At 37.4% G+C, this 22,836-nt stretch overlaps 1 protein-coding gene across 2 annotated transcripts in view; it reads left to right on the top strand.

The window, feature by feature from the left end:
- Nucleotides 1-22,836, top strand: part of NRBP2 (nuclear receptor binding protein 2) — a 1,106,111-nt gene that overhangs the window by 557,883 nt on the left and 525,392 nt on the right. For both annotated transcript variants that reach the window (XM_044067493.1, XM_044067492.1), the window contains exons 3-4: nucleotides 8,348-8,449; nucleotides 11,901-11,990. In XM_044067493.1, coding sequence (XP_043923428.1) covers nucleotides 8,348-8,449; nucleotides 11,901-11,990 — 192 coding nt within the window. The remainder of the gene's footprint in view (nucleotides 1-8,347; nucleotides 8,450-11,900; nucleotides 11,991-22,836) is intronic.

The raw sequence follows: 22,836 nt of genomic DNA, 5'->3' as shown, positions 1-22,836 counted from the left end.
GAATTATCAAAGCTGGCACCCTAGCCATCAGAAAAAGGCTATTGTTAAGGGCCAAATGGTTAGGGCTGCCAGAATGACCAATGATTTTCAGAGATTTAAGGATGAATTACAATTTATTATGGAAATGTTTATAAGAAGAGGATATCCGGCTGTTTTAGTTAGTACTATAAAAGAGGAGATTATGGTTAAAAGGGACAAAGGATTTTATCAACCTATATTAAAGGTTAATACACAAGAAATCAGGGATATTGATTTACAGGCAGTTAATGTGGGAACTGGCAAAAAGTAAAGAAAGAGAAGGGAAAGACTGTTTGTATTTTATTACTACTTACTCCGTAGATACAGCATTTCTGGTTAAGGTTATACGAAGGAACTGGGAACTTTTTGAAGTTCGATGTGAATGTTTCCAGCAAAATCAGAACTCCACCCATAAATGTATATAGGAAGATAGATCTTTTAAAAATCTTTTAGAAAGGAATTATCTTCATAGAGTAGAGTCTTGTAGGGCAGTTGGAAATTTTAGGTGTGGAAGATGTAGTATTTGTAAGCATATCTCCACCACAGGAAATAAAATAGTAGTAGCACATGAAGTTATCTATATTAAGGGACATTTTGATTGTTTTAGTAGGAATGTTGTATATATTGCTAGATGTGATCAATGTCCAACATTTTATATAGGTAAAACTTGTCGAACATTAAGAGAAAGGATAGGTGAGCATGTTTTAGACATAAGACATATGAAAAATACTAATGCCCTGTATAGACATATTAGACAGCATCCCAAACATGAATTTAAATTTAGTGTGATACAACAAATTATTAAGGATGATCAAGGATGTGTATTGGATGTCCATTTGGACATTAGTGAAATGAAGTGGCAAATAAGATTAGATGCCACCACCTATCCGGGCATTAATGACAGTATTAGTATCTCTCCTTTGTTAAAGTTAAAACATATTTTAGGATAAAGTTCATGTATAGACCTGGTACCTTGTAGTATAAGTAACTTTGATCAAGTTTTAAAAGGTTTATTTTTAAAAGGTTTATTTAATCATTTTTAATATTTTTAAACATTATTTTGAATGTTAAGCATGCTTTTATATATTAATATAACTATTATTTTAAAATTCCCTTTGTTGACCAACTAAATATATGGTTCGTTTTAGATGATATGAAATTTGTGTGAAATATAATTGTTACAATAAGTATTTGAATTTTATAGTTAAAAACATGGTTCTGTTTGAAAACATTTATAAGAGCATGTCTTTTTAATGTTGTTATGGATACCAATGATGTAATTGAATTATTGTTTAATTCATAGGTATTTTTAAAGGGAGTGGGAGTTTGGGCTTACTTGTTCTGATGAGGTCCGTGAATGTAGGATGAAACCTAGGTTAACTTCTTTCAGTGTATTAGTGTACCGGTTTGGTGCAATAAACTTGTCAGTTTTTTTAAAAGAACAGCGTAAGTTCCAGTGTTTGGACTGCTCAAGTTTTCCGTGGTTGGATTTGCAATTCTTATTAGAATTGGTCAAATATGGAAAGATTTCAGAGTACAACATAAACAAGAACCAGACAAAAGTGCTAACCATTTACATTTTCCCTTCAAACAGTTGGAAAATTAAGTATCACCATTTATGGACAGCAACCATTTTAACATGTTAAGGAGCTGCTGCTTGCAGGGTCTTCACTTGCTTCTGTAAAGGCCAACTACAATCAAATTATGGCTAAGTGCAAAAATATATTTTAGCACTAGAAGATGATCACCACAGACTTTTACCAAACATTCATGCAGTGAGGTGGTTTATGATCCCCCAGTTACTGTATATGTTGTTCCTCTCTATAATCCTGATATGTTTCTGAACAATCTTCTTATAATGGGAAGAAAGCAGGTATTTTAGCTTTCTTTTGTTCACTTGTATCTTCTATACTAGATATGCAGTTAAAATCCTCTGCTAAAATTCAACTACCCTTCCAATGACTTTGCAGTAAGTTTAAGTGACCTTTAGCCACTCTTGCACCTATTCCAGGGATCCAGTAAAACATAGGTAGTGTATACCGTTAGCAATTATATTTAATTATTGCAGATGTATACATTCCTTTGGGATCATTAATGGATTTGATGATCTCAGGCATTATAGTAGATTTTCTCCAAAGTATAGCAGTTCCTCTCACCTTTTTGTTACAAGAACAGATGATAACATTTCATAACCTAAGTTATTTAAATATTGTATATCTTTACATATCAAGTGCATCTATTGCAATAATATAATGTCTGCCTGTTTTGTTTTTGTATTTTATTTACTGCTTTGATTTTCTCTTTTGAGAAATCTGTAGGCTTTTGCTTTGGGACTGCCTGTGAATGTGTGTACATTATCATTCAAAGATAAACAAATCTCAATTTTTTTCCTTAAGCTAACTCTTAAATTCTTTTAATTTCATCATACATACATACATACTAGGATTCTATAAAGAATCTTAAATTTCCTTACATCCATTACTATATTATCATGGGTTCATAGGAGGTTACTAGACTAATGGCCCTAGGGCCCTTACAAGCCTAGCCAAGAGATTATCCCCAAAAAAGAAACCTCAGTCAGCACCTGTTGCCCCTGTCAGTAAGGGACATAGGTGGAACCCCTGGGACAAATTTGTGGTTTCCCATCCACTCATCAAGGTTGTACCTGTAGAGGGTCAGCGAGGTACTCTGACATGTATGAGAAGTCTATTCCAGAGACGGGGCAGCCTCTGGGAGACAAACCTGTCTGTCTCTCCATCCGGTTTTGTTGATGTTGCATATTAGATTTGGGCCTATCGAGTGGGCAATGCGTGAGGAGTTAGAATTACAGATATGGAGCATCTCTAGTAGGGCAGGGTCCGATATTTCCTTGTAGGAGAGACACAGGTCACCTCTGACCAATCTGTATGATACCAAGTAGAGTGATAGTGATTTCAGCCTATCCATATAGGACAGGTGTTGTAGGCCATGGATTCTCTTTGTGAGGTATTTCTGTGGCCTTTCCAGTTGGTGCAGGTGTTTGAGAGGTACATACCAAATGGGGCATTATCATACCTCTCAACCTGGAAACATCAAAAATCTGGACAAGCCCCATGAAAAATAGGTACAAATCTGTATGCTGATTAATATAAAATTTGCATACATAATGATGTACTGAACCATTCAGAAGAGCTCTGGAAAATAAAAATATGCAGTACCATTACCCACTATGTTCCCGCTCGCAGACGACAGCTCTGGAAATGAAAATAAATGCCTAGCTCTCCATCGCAGATGACAGCACGATAAAGACCCTGGAAATAAATTCACTCTGCAGTACCATTACACACACACACACACACACACACACACACACACACACACACACACACACACACACTTAGGTCAATAGCTAACTCCATTCATGCACACACACACTTACTTCAATAGCTAACTCCATTCCTGATATCACAGGAAAAGCTGTGCACTGAAAAATACCTTAAGCTCAGTATTGCTTCGAAATCAGAACCATTCAAATGAGCCCTTTAAAATAAAAATATGCAGTACCATTTCCCGCTCATAGACGACAGCTCTGGAAGTTAAAATAAATACCTAGCTCTCCATCGCAGGTGACAGCATGACAAATAATCCACTCTGCTGTACCATTACCTATGCTGTTCCTGTTCCCGCTCGCAGATGACAGCTGGAAATCCATTCAAAAAGTAGCAACCAGCTGGAAATGCGTGCATGTGAGCCCTTTAGCTCAAATCCGACAGGCTGACAGAGCTGACATCATCGTGCACGTGATGACGTCAGTTCAAGCACGAAAGAAAAAAAAAGAAAAAAAAAAAGCTGAGAAAAAATAGTAAATGAAGGGGTGCCACTCGGGAATCATGGCACCCCATTATTTGGACCCCCAAAACTTGGTAAAAAATAAGTAATTCGGTACGGTTGGGAGGTATGGGCTTTATACTCAATTATTGGTCTAATGAGGAAGGAGTACAGAGAGGTAATAACCTACTTTTTTCTGGATGCAATCCCTTTACTTATGAGATGAACCAAGTAAAAGGCTTTTCTGACCACTGCTGCCACATGATGGTCTCTCACCACAGGTTGAGTGCTTAGGGAGTTGTCCTTGATGTGGTAATCAGCAGGGGCCATGTTTTTGCCAAATGGTATGATAATACATTTTTTTGCATTTAACTTAAGGCCATGACTTTGGCACCAGTTATTTGTAGCTGTGAGACCCTCTTGCAGTATGTTAACATCATATGGGGAGTCAATGACAGCACCCAACTTACAGTCATCCACAAACTTGGTCAACCACAGGCCCTTTGTCTTTGCCTAGACCTCTGAGAAGTAGATGCCAAACATTAGGGGACCCAGTACAGATCCCTGAAGAATACCACTAGTGACAGGTCTGCTGTCAGAGGTGGTGGCACCTATTTTGACCTTGTGGGTCCTATCTGTCAGCCAGCTGGCCACTCATCTGATGAGATAGGGATTAACACCAAGTTATGTTAGCTTTTTGATGATGCCCAAATGAGGGATTGTGTCAATGGCTTCACCAGGTCAAGGTAAGCTGTATGTACTGACTTTCCCTCATCCAGCACCTTGGTGACAGTCTCAGAGAAGTCAACTAGGTTCAATAGGCAATATCTGCCCCTGACAAATCTGAGCTGGGTGGGGTCAAGTGCTTGGAGATTGCCTATGTCCTTGTTTATGAGATCCATAATAATACGCTCCATGGCTTTATAGATCAGGCTTGTCAAGCTAATGGGGGGATAGTTTCCTGGGTCAGTAGTGGCACCACCTTTGTGCAAAGGGATGACAATGGTGGTTCTCCACTCTGCTGACATAAAGCCTGTAATGAGGCTGTGGTTCAACAGGGTGCTCAATGGTGAAGCTAGTTCTTGCTGGAGAGAGTACAGAATACAGCCTGGGATACTATCAGGTCCCATGGAAACTGTGTTCTTTGCCTTGAATAGGGCCTTTAATACTTGATCTACAGAGATGTGAGGTGTGGGACAAGTACTGGGGATGTCAACTGGGCCTTTGTGGGGGTGATAAGGGGGGTGAAGTTTGTGCTAAGTCAACAGGATCAGTGTAAGTGGTACCATTAAGTACTAATTCGGAACAAACTTGGACTTTGCCATGGAGGTTCCTAACGTAACTGAAGAAGGACTTGTGATTTCTCTTTGTTTCAGTGGCTAGTTTCGACTCATAATTGGCTTTGGAGGTTTTCACTAGTGATCTAATTTGATTGTTGAGGCACAGGAGGGAGATTTTGTAATTTGTAATTTGTTCCTTTTTACCCTTGGACAACAGTTTCTACCTTTTGTTGTAAAGCCTGTTGATAGAGGATGTCCGTCAGGCAAGTTTGTATTTCCTTTAGGAGCAGGTTTTAGTTCTGTTGGGTATGGCTGAGTCCATGCAGTTGTACAGGTGCTTGTGTACTGCACTGGTGTACTGTTCAGCATAGTTGTCTGCATCCTCTGAGGGAGCGGTGGTATGAAGCTGCCGATACCCTCCCTTAGGAAGTTGTAGTCAGCTTTTGAGAAGTTTTTTTACCCTGGTTACAGCTAGGGTTGGTGGTGCAGTGGTCACCCATGTTGGTGAGAACCAAGTCCAGTATGTTATCTCCCCTTGTAGGGGATGAGACCAGCTGCTCTAGTGCATTAGAAATGATGAAGTCAAAGAATCGTTGGGTGAGTGCATTAGTACAGGAATAGTTCACCCAGTCTATGGTGGGGTAGTTGAAGCCACCAAGGATCAGGGTGTTAGGGGGTACCTTGATGGAATCAAGTAGGTCCAGGTAGGAGGAATGGGTGTCCTGAGTCATGGAGGAGGGTCTATAGCTGGCTATAACTTGAATGGGTACCTTGCCAACTGTCAGTTGCATCTGGAGTAATTCCAGTGCATCATGCTGGTAAAACACTCTGGAGGTGTGCCTGTCCTTAATGAAGATAGAGACTCCACCACCCTTAGTCTTTCCAATCTCATTTTGGGGTCGGAAAGTGTGGAAAGAGGTATAGTCTCTTAAGACAGGGGTGCTCTCCATAGCCCTGAACCAAGTTTCTGTGACCGCACAGACATCAGCATCTTCCATTACGAGAAGAGCCTCCAGTGAGTGCATTTTCAGGTTAAGGCTCCTAGCATTAAGCAGCATGACCTTCAGTTTGCTTTTGGACAGATCATTTATGTTGGAAGATTTGTCTTTGGGACATAGTCTAAAAAAGGCACAATGGGGGAGGCAAGAGCCTTGGCCAAGATCTGGACCCCTATGGGTGACAATTGGAGGCCATCTCTGGCAAAGTATCGAGACCTGTCAACCATGTCATCCCAGGAAGACAGATACTGGATCCCCCTAGAAAGACACCAGAAACTAAGCCAATTGTTGAAGTCAATCATTTTTTGCTGGTATTGTGATATCATTCTTGGTGAAGGTAGAATGCTGCTTAGGGCTAGGGTCATACCTGCCTGGAACACATACTCTGAGAGCTCAATCATGTCTCTCTTCGTATAGTCCAGAGAGGTACATCTCAATATTTAGTGTATTATGATAAGATAAAGGACAAGGAAATGTTTTAAAATAATTTACTTTATTAAGTAAATCTGTAGAGGCATAAATCCTATCAGTGCTAGTTGGCATCCCATACACATAAGAATAACGAGTGAAAAGCAATAACTTATCTTCTGCTTTTACTAGTAAATCAACTAAATTATTACTAATCCATCTATTTAATGCTTTAACCCTTCACCTGCATTTTTCACCATTGTGTGCTGACATTTCAATAGGGAACCAGAAATATATTACATTGGAAGAGTTCTTTGGACAGTTGATATTGTACTGGCATTTAAAAACATCTTTAGTAGGCCAAGGGGTCAAATCTCTGTTGGGTATGAAATACTTAAGTTTGCATTCTAAGAATTCTGAGATACAGGTATGATTAATTGGATATGTAAGTTTTTTATATTTGAAATGCTATCAGAAATGTGGCCTGGATAAGCCAAGGGTGCTAAAGAATTAGCAAAGTCACTCACATTACAATTTTTAGGAATAACATAATCAAGATGTTGCTGTAATCTCAAGAGAAAGAATCTTAGTTCAGTGTGAAGGGAATTTGAAATATAATGAAATAAGATATAATCAAAAGATCTTTCAGTGGGTAAAATGAGCGCATGTAAAGAAAAAGATTTTCCACTGCTGATAAAGTGAGTTACAGAAGCTAGAGGGGGAAGAAAGAAGGGGAACAATAAATTGCACATGAAAGCCACTTTTGAGGGGGTTCCAATGTGCTGAAGAAATGTAAGCATCACTAAGACAGACAGAGAGAGAGTGACCTCCAAAGCTACTTCACACTGGAACAGTGCCCAAGAGACTTGGTAGCTCCCTCATATACAAAAAAGTATACAACAATTCAGGATGTTTTATATTTTTTTGGATGGAAATGCCTCTTCAAGTATTTTTATAGACACTCATGATTAGCGAGAATATTTCCAGTAGTCACTGGTAGCAGCTAAAGATGTGGGGCTACCCAGAATGTTTCCAGGGGTTACTGGTAGCAGCTAAAGATGTGGAGCTACCATTTCGTCTCTATTAGAATGACCCTTAATGCCTCTAACATCATTCATTAAGGTCACAGAACAGGGAGGTTACAGACTATTAAAGCCAAAATAATCTGCAAGCCACTTTAAGAAGACCTTCTGTAAACATTGACCAGTTATGGAATTCTCTTTCTGATGATTTAAGAAATGTTGAAGACATGTCAGTTTTAAAACAAGTCTACTAGGTTGTACGTTGGACCACACAACTTATATTTTTCTTTATTGCTACAGAATTAGCTCTACCTCTTTTTTCAGTCAGTCATTTACACAAAATTATTTTTTATCACTCACTTAGTATCTGATTCACTATAAAAAACACCTTTGACTTATCCAATGCATATATCTTGGTTTGCAAACCCTCCCAAAGTGTTTTCAGTCTGTATGATCATTGACTCTGCTTATGTTGACTATACCTATCTAGCATAGTCCTGTATTAATTTAAGTCATAAACTAAATTTTGTGTGTTTGTATAATTTCTAGTGCTGTAACAAATTATGTTATACCTGTTTATGAATGGCCCAGAACATAATCGAAAAGGTTCTGGGGGCCAATTCACTTACTTGTAAACAGAGTAACAAACCAAATGAATAAATAAACAAAACAGTTTTCGTTTGTCATCTCATTTAGTATTTATTTCTTTCAGACTCAATAGCAGCTCTTCAGAACAAAGAGAAAATATTGTGGCCAAACTGATGCTTCTCCAAGTTTCATAAAAATGAATCCTACTTTGTTTCCTGTCCCTTAGGAGAGTATCATCACAATGTTCGATAAGCTGCTGTTGCTGGAACATCCTAACATTGTCAAGTTCCACAAGTACTGGTTGGATATTCTGGAGAACAGTGCAAGGGTAATCTGTTTACATATATTAAGATGTGATGCCTAATAAAAACTATGGCGCATCTAACAATTTCTGCTCTGCATAACCTTTTCAGGTGAACAATTTGTGCCACAGAACAGCGTTACATTTTCTAGTGTGCATGCTGGGGATAATAGAGTTATGAAAAGGCTATCCTTACAGACTGTTGTTTTAGAGTGAGGAGGAGGAGGTGAATGATAGAAATAACAGTTTAAATAATGCAGTGCAGTACAGAAAAAGCTAAATATGCACTTGAAAAATAACATTGCTCAGTTATATTCTCATTTAACAGGTATATGGTAACACACTGAACAACGTTATATTAAAAAACAAACCCATCAAAAACTCCAGATTGAACAGCCCACATAGCAAGCAGCAACATTATTGAATGGATGCCTATCAGCAGAAATACTGATTACATAACCATACCCAACACAAGAAAATGCTAATCCACAACCATCAATTTCCTTTCACACTGTGGTGAATTCTTCCACCATGCAGAAAACAATATTGTAACTGCCACATATGCACGAATAAACACCTGAATAAAATAAAATAAAATATGTAGTTTTGCATTTATATACACCAGGTTTGACATTAAATGACAGTGGAGAAGTGAAGTCTCAAACCTTGCTAGACAGTAATCTTGCATATGCACGTACTAGCATTTTGAGATCTGCTGATTACTTGATCACTGATGCTGCACCTCCACTCCATTCCACCACCTGCTCATCTGACATAATATCGAGCAAACCTCAATACCTATTGCATACCTATCTCATGGTGAATACCTCATCTTGATACAATTACCTTTCTGCCATTCACCAACATAGCACACTGTACAAGTGTTTGATATACATGCCATTCAACCACTTAAATGTGATCCATAAACACTGAGATTCAGATGTATGGCATACGTAAAGGTCAGCTTTATAACAGCTAAAGCCAAAAGGTTCCTTTTGCTAATCGCACAGCACACCCATTCAGTTGTGCACCATATCTGCAGCAACGATGAAGGACAGTAACATGCACTGTACAGCCTCCTTCTAAAGTGCAAATGGTGCACTAGCTTTAGGTTTAAAAGTAGTGGATGGGCAGCAAAAGTGCAGTTTTACTTATCCTTTTATACAAAAGTCTTTCATAAGTGAGATACACAATAAGCTCAGCACAGTTTTCTTATGCAGTTTAACCTTTTTTTAAAACGGATTATTTTCTACTTTTGATGACAAAAATGCAATTTGTACTGAAAACAAAACATGATCAATTATTTGGAAAGGTAGATTTCCCATTTACAGTAAAGATGCAAACTGATTTTATTATAACAGACATTTTATCTTACCTGTCCACCTTCCCACCACCTGAAAACTCATTCTAGAATATGAATGTTAAACTGTATTGGTCATGTATAATATGAATGTTAAAAAGTATCGGTCATGTATAATATGAATGTTAAAGAGTATCGGTCATGTATATTATGAATGTTAAAGAGTATCGGTCATGTATAATATGAATGTTAAAGAGTATCGGTCATGTATAATATGAATGTTAAAGAGTATCGGTCATGTATAATATGAATGTTAAAGAGTATCGGTCATGTATAATATGAATGTTAAAGAGTATCGGTCATGTATAATATGAATGTTAAAGAGTATCGGTCATGTATAATATGAATGTTAAAGAGTATCGGTCATGTATAATATGAATGTTAAAGAGTATCGGTCATGTACTGAAGGAAGAGTAAGCAGCAGATCTTCGGAGATGAATGTAACCTCATTACCACATACAATACTAGATTGTACAGTTTTACTTTTTATTTTGTTGATAAGGATGATGCCTATAATTTGTTTTCTTATAGCTGAAAGCCCCTGCCATAACATCATGAAAAAGTGAACCTGCAAGCCATCACAACCAAACCTAATGTGTAGGCTGTATGTACATGCTTAATGAATCAATAGTAGTTTTACTTTCTAGAAATACAAGTTGTCAACTAGTTAATACAGGCAGAACACCTCACATTAAAAAGTAATATATGTGATTATGTATTAGTGAAACTACAATGTAAGTAAGTAGCTCTTCCATTAAAAGAGGTAAGTTGTTTTCTTACCCATAATGCCTGGTAGGCATATGTAAACCACTGCCAAATATGTACCATAGCATCATTTGCAGGTGTACTTATAAAAAACTGAGGAAACAATGAAATTACAAAATCAAACAGTACACTATAATCTTCACTTTTGCAAAATCACTTGCAGCAAGTTCAGCAATATAACGGTAAATGAAATTAACTGTAAAACAAAGATGCTTCTAACAGTGACCAATACATTTTAACAATATTTTAACAATATTTTAACAATATTCAGAATTATACTGCATACATATATATATATATATATATATATATATATATATATATATATATATATATATATATATATTATTCCTTAATACATAGTCTTATATTAGCTGCACTAAAGATGCTCAAAATATAGTCTGCACAACACAGCACTTTTCCAAAATGTGACAGCCAGCAAACCACCCATGGGATGAATGTTTTTTTATTAAAAAATATACAAAACTTTTGTATACATTTGAATAAAAATATTCATCTCGCAGGTGGTTTGTTGGTTTTCACTTTTTGAAAAATTGCTGTATCATGCAGCCTTTTTGGGTTCTTAGTTTTGCTTCTGTTGTGTTTGTGCACTGGTATCACAATTCGGTTGGTTGAAGGAACTCATGCAGTAAATGTTGCTGGAGCTTCCTGAGAACATAAAAACATTACAGATGGATCCAACAGGGCTCAGCATTCACTGTACCTACCCCATCCCCTGTATTTTAGCATCCATTTCTCTGATATCTATTCCAATGTTCAAGGCCTGTGGTTGTCTAATCTTGCTAATAACTGCAAATTAGACACAACTGTCACCTCACCTTTTGACGCACAGTTACTTCACAAAAGGCTTTGTTATGCCATCTCTTGGTGTACTAATGCCGAAATATACTGTACAACTACTAGAGTAAGCCCCAAGTCTATGGTCTCACTTATGGGTACATAAATATCTACTAAGATGGTCAGTGTAGACCTCCCTTACAGAAAGTCATGTTACTTAAGGTCAATCTTGTTCTCAGATCTCAAAAAAACTGCTCAGACACTTTTCAAAACATTTCCCATTAAAGAATGTGAGGCTAATAGGAGTCTGCTATAATTCAGTTCTGATTTTTATATAAATTGGAATTATGTCAGAAACATGCCATTCTCTTAGGGTTCCACCCTTATATGGGAGTCTTCCTTAATAAGAAATTGCTATCACTAAGATGTGTTTTTTTATTATTATTATTATTATCATCATCATTATAATTAAGCTGTGTTTTTAGAGCCTTAGTACAAAAGAAGATTTACAGATAAACAAGAAGGGTAATACAATTTCCTTTTTTCCTCTTCCAGGTGGTATTCATTACAGAATATATGTCCTCAGGGAGCTTAAAGCAGTTTCTTAAGAAAACCAAGAAAAATCACAAAACTATGAATGCTAAGGTATGCCCGTAACACCAGGCCGTTAATCTGTATTACTGCATCTCTTGATTTCTACTTTCTTTAATGTCAATAAAAGGCTGTAACAGTATTATTGTCATTTCGAGGAGTTTGTGATATCCTGCTGTGTGTAGTAAAAATACAGGAGGGATTCATTAACAAGTCTAAATGATACTGCATGTGCTATTTAACCTGTGTACAATTCCTGAATACTGAAAGAATAGTCAGCTGACAGAACTTTCTATAAAGACAAAGACTGCAATGTATACCAAAAAAACTCTTCTTTACAGCTATGACAGTTATTAAAGCAAAGAACTTGTAGATGCAGTACTTCAAGCCTACAAACACTGTTTCCTGAGAAAGCATGCATAGTGTACAGTACAACAGACCAGAGTGCATTGGCTATTATATTCACATATGCTTAGGTAGAGATTTAGGACAATCTCCTGAAGTGTAATTCACTAAATCATACTTCATGGAACAGGAGTCTCTGAAAATGCTACTGTTAAAAGACAGTCATTTTAGCTGAACCACTAATGTACAAGTAAAGTACACCAACATTCTTTTTACTGAAACTGGCAGTTTAGCAGAGCTGATCAAGGATATAAGCTTCTGATGCCGTTCATCTTGTAGTCGTGGGTTTCAAGACCTCAACCTGCACTTGCAAACTGGATAGCTCTTCTTGGTGCAAGTCATTTCATCAAAGAGGATTTCCAGAGTACCTTTGAAAAGAGGCACATATGCCTAGTGAAGTTACCTGGAAAACAAATAATTTAAAAAATCAGCAATGTGTAGCCAGGGCTGTTATATATCATCAAATTGACTATCATTGACTGATTTATACCTTAGTTGTCTAACAGTTGCCACCTATTTTACTTTGCACAGCACAGTCATGAATTTAGCCCTGCCATTCTGCTTTGCACAAAGAATCTCAGTTAGACATTAACTTATTTATTTATTTATTGACATTTGTTAATCGGGTTAGACCAGCTGGGCTTGTGGCCCATTTTCAGTGGAGACCCGAGGAGAAAAGCTCCAAGAAAAAAATACAGTTTACAAAATAAAAATGCAAATAGTTATACATACAAATAAGTAATAACAACATAAGGAGATTTTACAGAGAAAAATTCTTAAGTCATGGAAGTACAGTTATTAAATTAAGAAGAATAGCTAAGTCTATACATATCTGCAGCAAGTTCAGAAATTCAAACAGTTGAGGTTAGACATCATTGGACAAGTAAGCATTCACTGAAGGGGGAAATGCCTATGTCTTAGTGGGAGAGAAAAACAGATAGGGAGGGGGAGTTAAGTTGGGGCTTGACAGGGGCAGGTTTTGGAGTTAAGTAGATGCAGTTTGAGTTTCTCTTTAAAGTGAGGTGGGTGTACAATACAACATATGTCTCTAGGAAGTTTGTTCCAAGCTTGGACACAGAGTACTTATAAAGGAGTTTACCCACTGATTTTTTGGGATAATATATTTGTAGCAGTTGCTGATTTGATGTCCAGAGGGTACGAGGTGGAGAGTAGATGGTGATGAAGAAATAGAGAGTAGGACATGCTGAAGGGTTATAGAGAATAGTATGTAACATTTGAAGTTGGGCTAACAATAAATGTGGGAGTTCAAGTCAATTGAGAGAGTTTAGGGCTAGGCAGTGATGAGTATTGTAGGGAGAGTTAGTGATAAATTAAGCTATCTTATGATAAGTTTGCTGGAGTTTATTTAAGGTAGTAGTTTAAATATGGGTGAGCACAGGGGCAGCATAAAGAAGGCAGTGGGGGAGCAGAGCTTGGGCAAGGGTGAGTTTGGAATTAGTGGTTAAGAAATTTTTATGGCGGTATAGCAAACCAAGCTTTTGATTTGTCTTTTTTAAACATTGTAGAATGTGCAAGTTGAATTTGAGTTCATCATCAATAATAACCCCTAGGAGTTTGGTGTGGGTTTCTGGTTGAATAGTAGTGTTACTTGAGGAAGTAGTGGCAAAGGAGGATTTGTGGTGAGCTAGAGATTGAGGGAGAAATAGTAAGAGTTTGGTCTTTTTAGGGTTGAGGATGAGTAGATTGGTAGATAACCAGTGTTCTATGGCTAGGAAGACCTGTTGAGTGAGGGCATGAAGTTCAGAGATGTTATTAGAGGTAGAGCTCAGAGTATAATCATCTGCATATTGGATGAGGGACTATGTATTGCAACCTGTATGAAGATCATTTGTGAAGATATTAAATAGAAGGGGCCCTAGGATGGAGCCTTGTGGGACCCCTGTTGGGACAGGTAAGAAAGGAGAGGAAGAAGAGAGCCATTTTACTGATTGTTGCCTACAGGATAAGTAACCGGAGAACCAGGCAAGAGAGGAGGAACACATATTGAGATTTGCAAGTTTGGATAGTACGAGAGGATGGGAGACTATATCAAAAGCTTTAAATAGATCAAGGAAGAGACAAGATATCAGTTTGTTATTATTAAGGTCTTCAGCAATGGTATGAGTAAAGGATAAGAGGGCAGTAGTTGTGCTGTGGTTGGGATGAAAACCATTCTGAGTAGGTGTGAGAAGGTTGTATTCAAGGAGATGATTGAGTAGCTGTGAATGGATGCATTTTTCGAGAATCTTAGAGAGGGAGGATAGGATGGCTATAGGTCTATAGTTAGATGGGTCAGTCGAGTTTCCACCTTTATGCAATGGAATAGTGTAAAAGGATTTCCATAATAGAGGGGCAGTAGACTCCTGTATTGATCTATTAATTAGTATAGATACTGGGTAGGCAATGGAATCTGCAGCAAGTTTAAGGAAGGAAGTAGATAGGTTATCTGTGGAGGGAAAGCAAGGTTTGAGCTTTTGGAGAAGTGACCAGGTATAGGAAGTGGAAACAGAGTGTAAAGAAAAAGGGGCTTTGTTGGATGGTTTGGAAGGAATAGGCAGAGGAGTAGTATTATAGCTGGGAGGCATGAGAGTTTGAATAGTTTCAATGAAATGTTTATTGAGTAGACTAGCTGTTTCTAGAGGAGATGAGTTAGGGTAAGGGTGGGGTTTGTGGGGGAGCCAGGAGAAAGGATTTTGTTGATGGATGTCCAGAACTTTTGAGGGTTGGATTTGTTATTAAGTTGGGCAGTGTTATAGAAGGACTTTTTGTCATTATTGGTATGCTTTTTATGAGATTTCTCAGACGTCTGTAGTTATGAAATAGGGGTAAGTCCTTAGTTTTTATCCAAGCTTTCCATAGCATAAGGGACTTTGTTTCTTTGGAAAGCCAGGGAGCATAAATTGATTTTAGTCTGATCTTTCTGAAGGAGGCAAGTGAGTTCAGGGTGTCTAGCAAAAATACTATTAAATCTATTTATGGCATAGTTGAGAGGGGTGGACCAGTCTATGGAAGATAGAATAGAATTGAATTGGGCTCAATTGAAGTTGGAGAGTTTGTGGCAGTCTCTTTAGAGGTGGGATTTGGGAAGTTGGGAGGGGGTGTCAAAGGACAGAGATGGGTAGGTGGTCACTAAGTTGGTCTGGGTGTTTTGTTGGGTTGTGGTATACTTGAGGGGAGTTTGTGAGTATCCAGTCAATTATAGAGCTAGAGATTGGGTTTTTATGAAGATGAGTTGGAGATGATATAAGCTGGTGAAAACCATGTAGATTAATACTAAGTTGGGGAGAGTCAGTTTTCAGTTTGGACCAGTCTAAGTTGACATCAACCAAGATGAGGATTTCATATGGTATGCTTTGAGAAAGCCAGGATAGAATCATCTCTAAGGTTGCTAAGTTGTTCCCAGGAGGGATATAGATTGAGGCAATAACTAGATTTTTATGGAGGCTAAGGTGATAGTTTAGTACCATGAGTTCTGCAGGATGAAAGTCAGGAAGGGGTATAGGTAATGGAGAGAGGCTGAGTCTGTTTGAGTATAGGATGGCCACGCCACCTCCTTTTTTTGGTACCCTGTCTGAGCGATGGATGTTGTAGCCTGATGGGAGTATTTCCTTACTTGAGATATGTAGTTTAAGCCATGTTTCAGATAAGGAAATAATATGTGGGGTAGTATGGGCTACCCATGCATGAAATTCAGTAATTTTGTTGCTTAGGCGTTGGATGTTGAGGGCATATATGGATAAGTTATTAGTGGTGGTAGGGTTTGGTAGAGTAGGCAGAGAGGAGAGAGAGATATTTGAAGGACTAGGGGAGGTAGTGGTTAAGGGAGGTGAGTGGTTTTGGGTAGAGGTAGAGGGGCCATGGTTGGGGTGGATGTCCCCAGATGCAAGTAAGTTATTATTGAAATGAGAAAAAATAACAAAGGCTGGATGTAATTTGTATATCTTATGTTTAGGTTTATAAGTAGGGGGGTGTATTTGCAATCTACATAGTTTGTGATAAAAAGAGTGGGGAGATTAAAAAGGGCAGGGGAGATATTAAAGAAGAAGGATGAATTATGGTTGTTGCTTGTAAAAGAAGTAGGAGAAATAAGTACTGGACAAGAAAAGTAGCTATGATAAGCTGTTAGAGTTGAGAGTAGAAGGAGGAGTGAGGTGGTATTTATAAGGTGTTTCATTATTGTGTGGAGTGAGGGGAGAAGAGGAGTGGTTGTGGAAGTAGTGAAAGTGAGGAAGTGATGAAACGGAAGGGTTAACAGAAAGTTGTTTATTATTGGATGTTTGGGAAAGGAAGGGGTGGGAGTGGATGGTATAAAGGGGGGTGCGTGGGAATGGGGGTAGGTTATTTATTTTATTTATTTTATTTTACATTTATTTTACATTTGTTAACCGGGCTAGTCCAACTGGATACATGTCCATTTTCAGTGGAGGCCCGAGGAGAAAAGCTCCGCTAACTACTACTTAACAAGTTAAAAAATATACAGAATTATATGTCAAAAAGAAAAACATTTTTTTATTTTTCTTCCAGTATGTATAGACACAAGAGTACAATATGAGACTTAGCAGGTAAATAAGATTATATATTTAGTGAGAGATAGGAATAATTAAAGAGTGGAAGTTGTGTGGTATAGTAGAGAGGGGGAGGAGAGGAGAGGGAGGAGAAGAAGGAAAGGAAAAAAAAGAAAAAAGAAGAGGTTATAGGTTAAGAGAGCAGTATAGCCAGTGGTTGTTTTTGATTTTTTTTGAGTTTGTTTTAAAGTAGGTCAGGGATGTGATGTCTGGTGGTAGTTGATTCCAAAATTTTGCCAATTGAGCTGGAAAATGTGAGTCACCCTTGCTATTTATTATAGAAGTTTGAATGAATCAGTTTGTTAGAAGAGGCGGTTCTTCAAATTCTGTAGCAAATCTGGCAATGTTGTTGTATGATGTGGCTAGTTATTGAGATTATACTTTAGAAAGATTAGTGTATAAAAGGGCATAATAATATATTAGATTAAGTGGTGGGTTCTGGCTATATTAGATCTTTCAGAGTTAAGCAAGATTTGATTCTGTAGAAGAAGAACCTCGCTCGTTAGTAGTTTTATTGTTAGAGTTTGGTTGTTTTGTCTGGAGTGATGAGGGTGCCATTATTGGATGTGTTTGGTAGTGGTATGGTATAGTTATGGTAGTGAAGTGAGCCTGAGCGTAGCAAGGGCGAACAAAGCGGGGCTAGCACCCAGGTCAGAGTAGCAAAAAAAAACAATCAACAAAAAAAAAACTGTCATTCTGGCCAGCAATTATCCCATGCCATCTTTTGTTTTTTTTCAAACAAGCAGACTTTTTCTTGTATCTATTTTTTGCCTCACACCTGCCAACCATCAAGCCTCTAAGGACCATCATCTAGGCAGTCGTGGGGGTGCTTTGCAGTCTCACAGACACATCCTGGCAACAGCACTTTTTGTTTATGGCCTACCCCCTGCCACAGTAATGACATGAATACTTGCAATCCAAACACCAATGACCAGCATGTAGGTATAAAATGCAATAAGTCTTGTGCAAATAAAAATATGTTTATTCCTCAGACCGGTTTCGGCTCACCAGCCTTCTTCAGTGAATCATAAACACACAAAAAACAACATACTACATACTTAAATATTCTCCCCCCAAAAACGTGACATACATAGTGCAGCCCATAATAAAAGGGTAAGAAACCTACTAAATGTAAAGTAAATCCAAAATACATGATCTTACATACAGTTAGTAACACCCATACAAAACAACCTGATGAAAATGATAAAAACAACATATAAAAATATCCTTGGTGTGCCTTTATAAATGATCATTAAGTCCAGGGGGAAACAACCCCCCTAAGTTAATGATCCAATATTTCTCCTTTTTATTGAGTATAGTATGCCAATCCTGTCAATTACTCTGATCCCCAGTGATTCTTTCTATAATCATAAAATGGAATTCAGCATCAACATGTGTAACAGCATGGCGATAAAGTGCATTGGTTTCCCGTCTATTCCTTATATCACTTCTATGTTCAGACATACGTATCCTCAATATTCTGGCGGTCTGGCTGACATAAAATGCTGAATACTTGCAACACACGAGGGCCGCATACTCCCCCTCAGTCCCCACAAGCATGCTCCCCCGCATTCTCCAACAGTCTACATCAACATCTTCCAAACCCATCCCTCCAAACTGGATGATAAGTTTACACTCTCCAAGAGACCCTTGTCAGTGGAGCTACTATACAAGCCAGGCTAGAACCCCCCCCCCAAGGATGGGCATACCCATTCTCAAAACCTGCATTGTCAAGTGTCCAAGCAGGTACTCAAACTTGGGTCAACTGGGTAATCAGAGCTTTATCTCCTTTATGCCACTACTGCAGGTTCAACCAGAGTATGTTTTGGCAGTTTCTTGCACTTCAGGGAAGTAAGAGGAAGGGAAAGTGACTGCACCTCTCAGAAATTCTAGAGAAAGGCAAACATGCTCAATTGCTCCAACACCGTGTTTTAATAGTAATCTCATATTTAGCATATAGTGTGGCTTTAGACCATTTTATGGCACAGCTAAAGGTCTGCTTAATGCCATGGAGTATCTCTACGTGTAAGTGAACTGTGGCAATGCTGTTGGGTCAGTATTATTCAGTCTTTCTAAAACATATGATGCAGTAAAACATCACTACCTGCAGGAATGTGAAGCCTCACATGGCCTCTCCCTCTATGTCCGTGAATGTCTCACTTGCTGTCCTGAAGGTAGGCCATAACCCATCAGATAGTTAGTTAGTTATTATAGATATTTTTTTTCAGCTAGACGATGTACTATTTTCAGTGGAAGCACTGGAAGACATGCTCCAGTGAATAACTGTAAGGTATATACAAGAAAATTCTATCTGAAAAGCATCCTTCATTGTGTGATTATATAAGTGCCTCAGCCAAAAGCAAATGCTCAAAAGAGAGCTAAAACCATCAGTCTAAAAAGATTGAACAAATCAAAATAAGAAAACAAAAAACTGTTTTTACAAGGTGGCAAGCCCCACTACAATGCTATATCACCTGCTAATTATATATACCAACTCCAAGATCACACTACAGAGGGGAAAGGCAAATTCCTACACCCTACTTAGGTTCATAGGTAGGTACTAGGCTATCTGCCCAAAGGCATTTATAAGCCTAGCCAGAATGTGTTGGCTTTCGCCGCCCCCTTAGATTAGTGCTGTAGCACAATTTCACAAGAAAAGTTGCAGGCAACTAGAAAAAGCCAAAACCAGAATTCAGTCTTATGAGCATCTGCTAACTGATATTATATCCATATATATATATATATATATATATATATATATATATATATATATATATATACATACATACATACATATATATATATATATATATCTATATAAACAAACACCATATAAAACTATGACTACCACCATGGCATAAAACATAAAATGTAAATTTAATGAAGGTAAAAACTGGGTAAAACATAAAAACAGCCAAAGTCAAGAGAAGATAGGTGCTTTCAGGTACTAACAGTAGCCTTCATCAGATCTAATTCATTCATTTCCTGTCAATGTTATTAAGAAAACTCATAACCAATCATAATCAACAATTCAATCTATGCCTTTTTAAGGCAGGTTTCAAAGGGAGGCACGTATTAAGTCCTGGGAGTGTGTCGGCTTGTAGGTTATGTATCCAATGCATCTCAGAGAAATGGTCACATTGTTGGCAACAAGCAATGAATACAACATTCTTGGTCTTATTATTCCTAAAGGAGAAAGTCAGAACATCCTCCACTATCCTCTTGATAGTATTATCACTGGTTAAAATCATCCAGTTATTCTTTATAATATCACAAACATAACGAATATTACTGGACTAAGTCAGGACAACTCTGGTGCATTGGTCAGTTCTAACATTTCTATGACCTCTGTAGTGTTCTTTTCCAGCTTCTGTGAAAAACAAAATGGTTTACCATGAGTGTTCCTTAACATTGTAGCTTCTTGCATACATTTGTATACCTCCTTCTTCTTGCATTCTCTTCGCATGCATTCTTATGAGTTACGTGTTTTTGCACCGAGACTTTAGTGGGACATTCTAACTAGAATACATAAAGGACATCTGACGGGAATCTACATAAAGGGTTACTGTACTAATTTGTAATCATAGATATGTCAGACTAACATGGGCCATAATGAGTAACAGACTCGATTTTAGAGCACTAGTTTTGCAAAGGGGAAGAGAATTGCAGATGTAAAGTCCCAAATTCAAAAGATCTTATTTTGAATAAATTCACATTTTTACTATTGTCTTGAAAATGGATATCCTAGGTAAAGTGGGTATAGCAGTAGAGGTGATTAGTTAGGATAATAGGAAGAACAAGTTTGCTCATGTATGTGTGGTATTAGCTAGCTTTCAATATGTGTTCACAAGGTGGAGGAGTATAGACACATGCAGTTACATCTCCAAAACAATGTAGAAGGTAACTACATGCAGAGTACAGGAAAAGCTGCTCTGGCCTCTAAATAAAATAAATGCAGACTGAGGGGTTGGTCTAGCACATGTTGCAGTCAAAAGGCCAGGAAGTTGTCACCATTCCAGGTGATAGCCGTTGTTCAGTTTTGTATCAAGACAAGTCAGCAGTGACTGAGAAAAACCCAGGGTTATAATACAGAGAAATGTCTTTTTTTTTTTTCTTTCTAGCTCAAGTTACAATCTAAACAGGTAAGTTACAGTAGTCTGTTATATGACTGAAATATTAAAGAGTGCAAAGTTTTTTTATGTAAAAGAATTAGGTTGTACTATTCAGAAGATTTGGGGTACAATTCTTGGCTAGTTTGCCATTGCTAATCTGAAACATAAAGAGTTAAATGTTTGGTATTATATGGTGAATTCCAGTAGAAATATCTTATTTCAAGGTCAGTGTGCCAGGAACGTACAGATGTTTTGTGCTTATTTGACAGTTTATAATAAAAAAAGAACCAAATATTTACAGGAAATGTTAACAGCAATGACTTTAGGGGTAAATAATAGCACTGTCTGTGGCTCAGCAGGTTGTACACTCACCTTTGGTGCTGAAAGACAAGACGGCTGGGGGTTCTACTCCCATTCCAGAAGACTGGACTGCTGACACTGTAATGCAGCACTGGGGGAGGGACAGATTTCTGAGTATGTTATCCTTTGGCTGAGGCATTCAACTGAGGTCCTGTATGCTTGAATTGGTGGTAGCCCAGGTGGATGTGAAAGATCTCATGGCACCCATCAAAAAGAGTAGGGGTCCTTTAACACAACAAAAAAGCATTATTTATGAATTCACATATTTATAGAATGTACATATTTGCAGGCATACGTACAAATTTATATTTGTTTTACTATTTATCATTTTTCTTATAACATCCTCATTGTTACTCTTCAATAATTGACTCTCGCTACTTCTTCCCCAACCGTAATCTGATTTTTCGCAATATATCTGCCAAAATCAATTTCCCATTAAATAACATGTCACTCATTCTTTCATTACAGATAACCCATATTACATAAAATAAATTCTTTTCTATTTTTCTTACAAATTCTTTCTTTTGATTCTTCTATTATCCATACATAAACATATTCATATTTATATTACTTATGTCATTAATATTCTCACACAAATCTTCTTCACAAAACTTTTTCCAGAGCTTCAGCGCTCTTTTACATTTCAGAAAAACATGCTCTGTTGTCTCTTACTCCACAAAAAATAAACACACACTTTCAGCTTTCTTTTTGTATGACATATTCACCTTTACTGGTGACTTATTTATCACCAGTTTCCATATGAATTCCTGATACTCTTGTTACACCACTTTTTCCTTACTTCAATTGCTTTAATCACTTGTTCTGGTAAATTTTCCCATCGATTTACATAACAATATTGTTTCACCACATCCTTATACCACATCCTTCTATCTTTCTTTATTTCATCAAATTTTTATTTTCCATATTAGTATTTTTTCTTGATAATTTATAATGTCTTCATTTACATATTTGTTTGTCTTTTTCTTATTCTCCCCATCTCCCAGAATTTTTGTACTTATATTTAAACATTCTTGGAATTAAATTCTCATTCTCTTCCTTCACCCACTTTAATACTTTATGCAAGTTTAAAGAAACAGAATAAACAACAGGATTTATTAGTGCCAAACCTCCTTCATCTTCACTAATAAACAACACGTCTCTTTTCACTGGATTTAATCTTGAACCCCATTTGAACGAAAATATTTATTGCACAATTTCCTTTTCATATTTTTCTGGGATCATATAAACATTTGACATATATGCTGTTTTCCCATTAATACCAAATTCACCAGATAAACTTTTTTCCTGAATGCTAAACTATAGGTCCTTCATAAAAGATATATTTCTTTCATTTCTTTTATCAAACCCTCCTATTGTAACACAACCACCTCATTTTTTCCAAATTTTATTCCAGGCAAAGACATGGCATTCACTAAAAAATAGACATCTCCAATTTTC

This window comes from Protopterus annectens, chromosome 3.part1, assembly GCF_019279795.1.
Source record: "Protopterus annectens isolate FY-2018-M chromosome 3.part1, PAN1.0, whole genome shotgun sequence".
In the NCBI taxonomy this organism is placed as follows: domain Eukaryota; kingdom Metazoa; phylum Chordata; order Ceratodontiformes; family Protopteridae; genus Protopterus; species Protopterus annectens.
The sequence above is the reverse complement of the archived record's forward strand: the minus strand, read 5'-3'. Positions and strand labels throughout refer to the sequence as shown.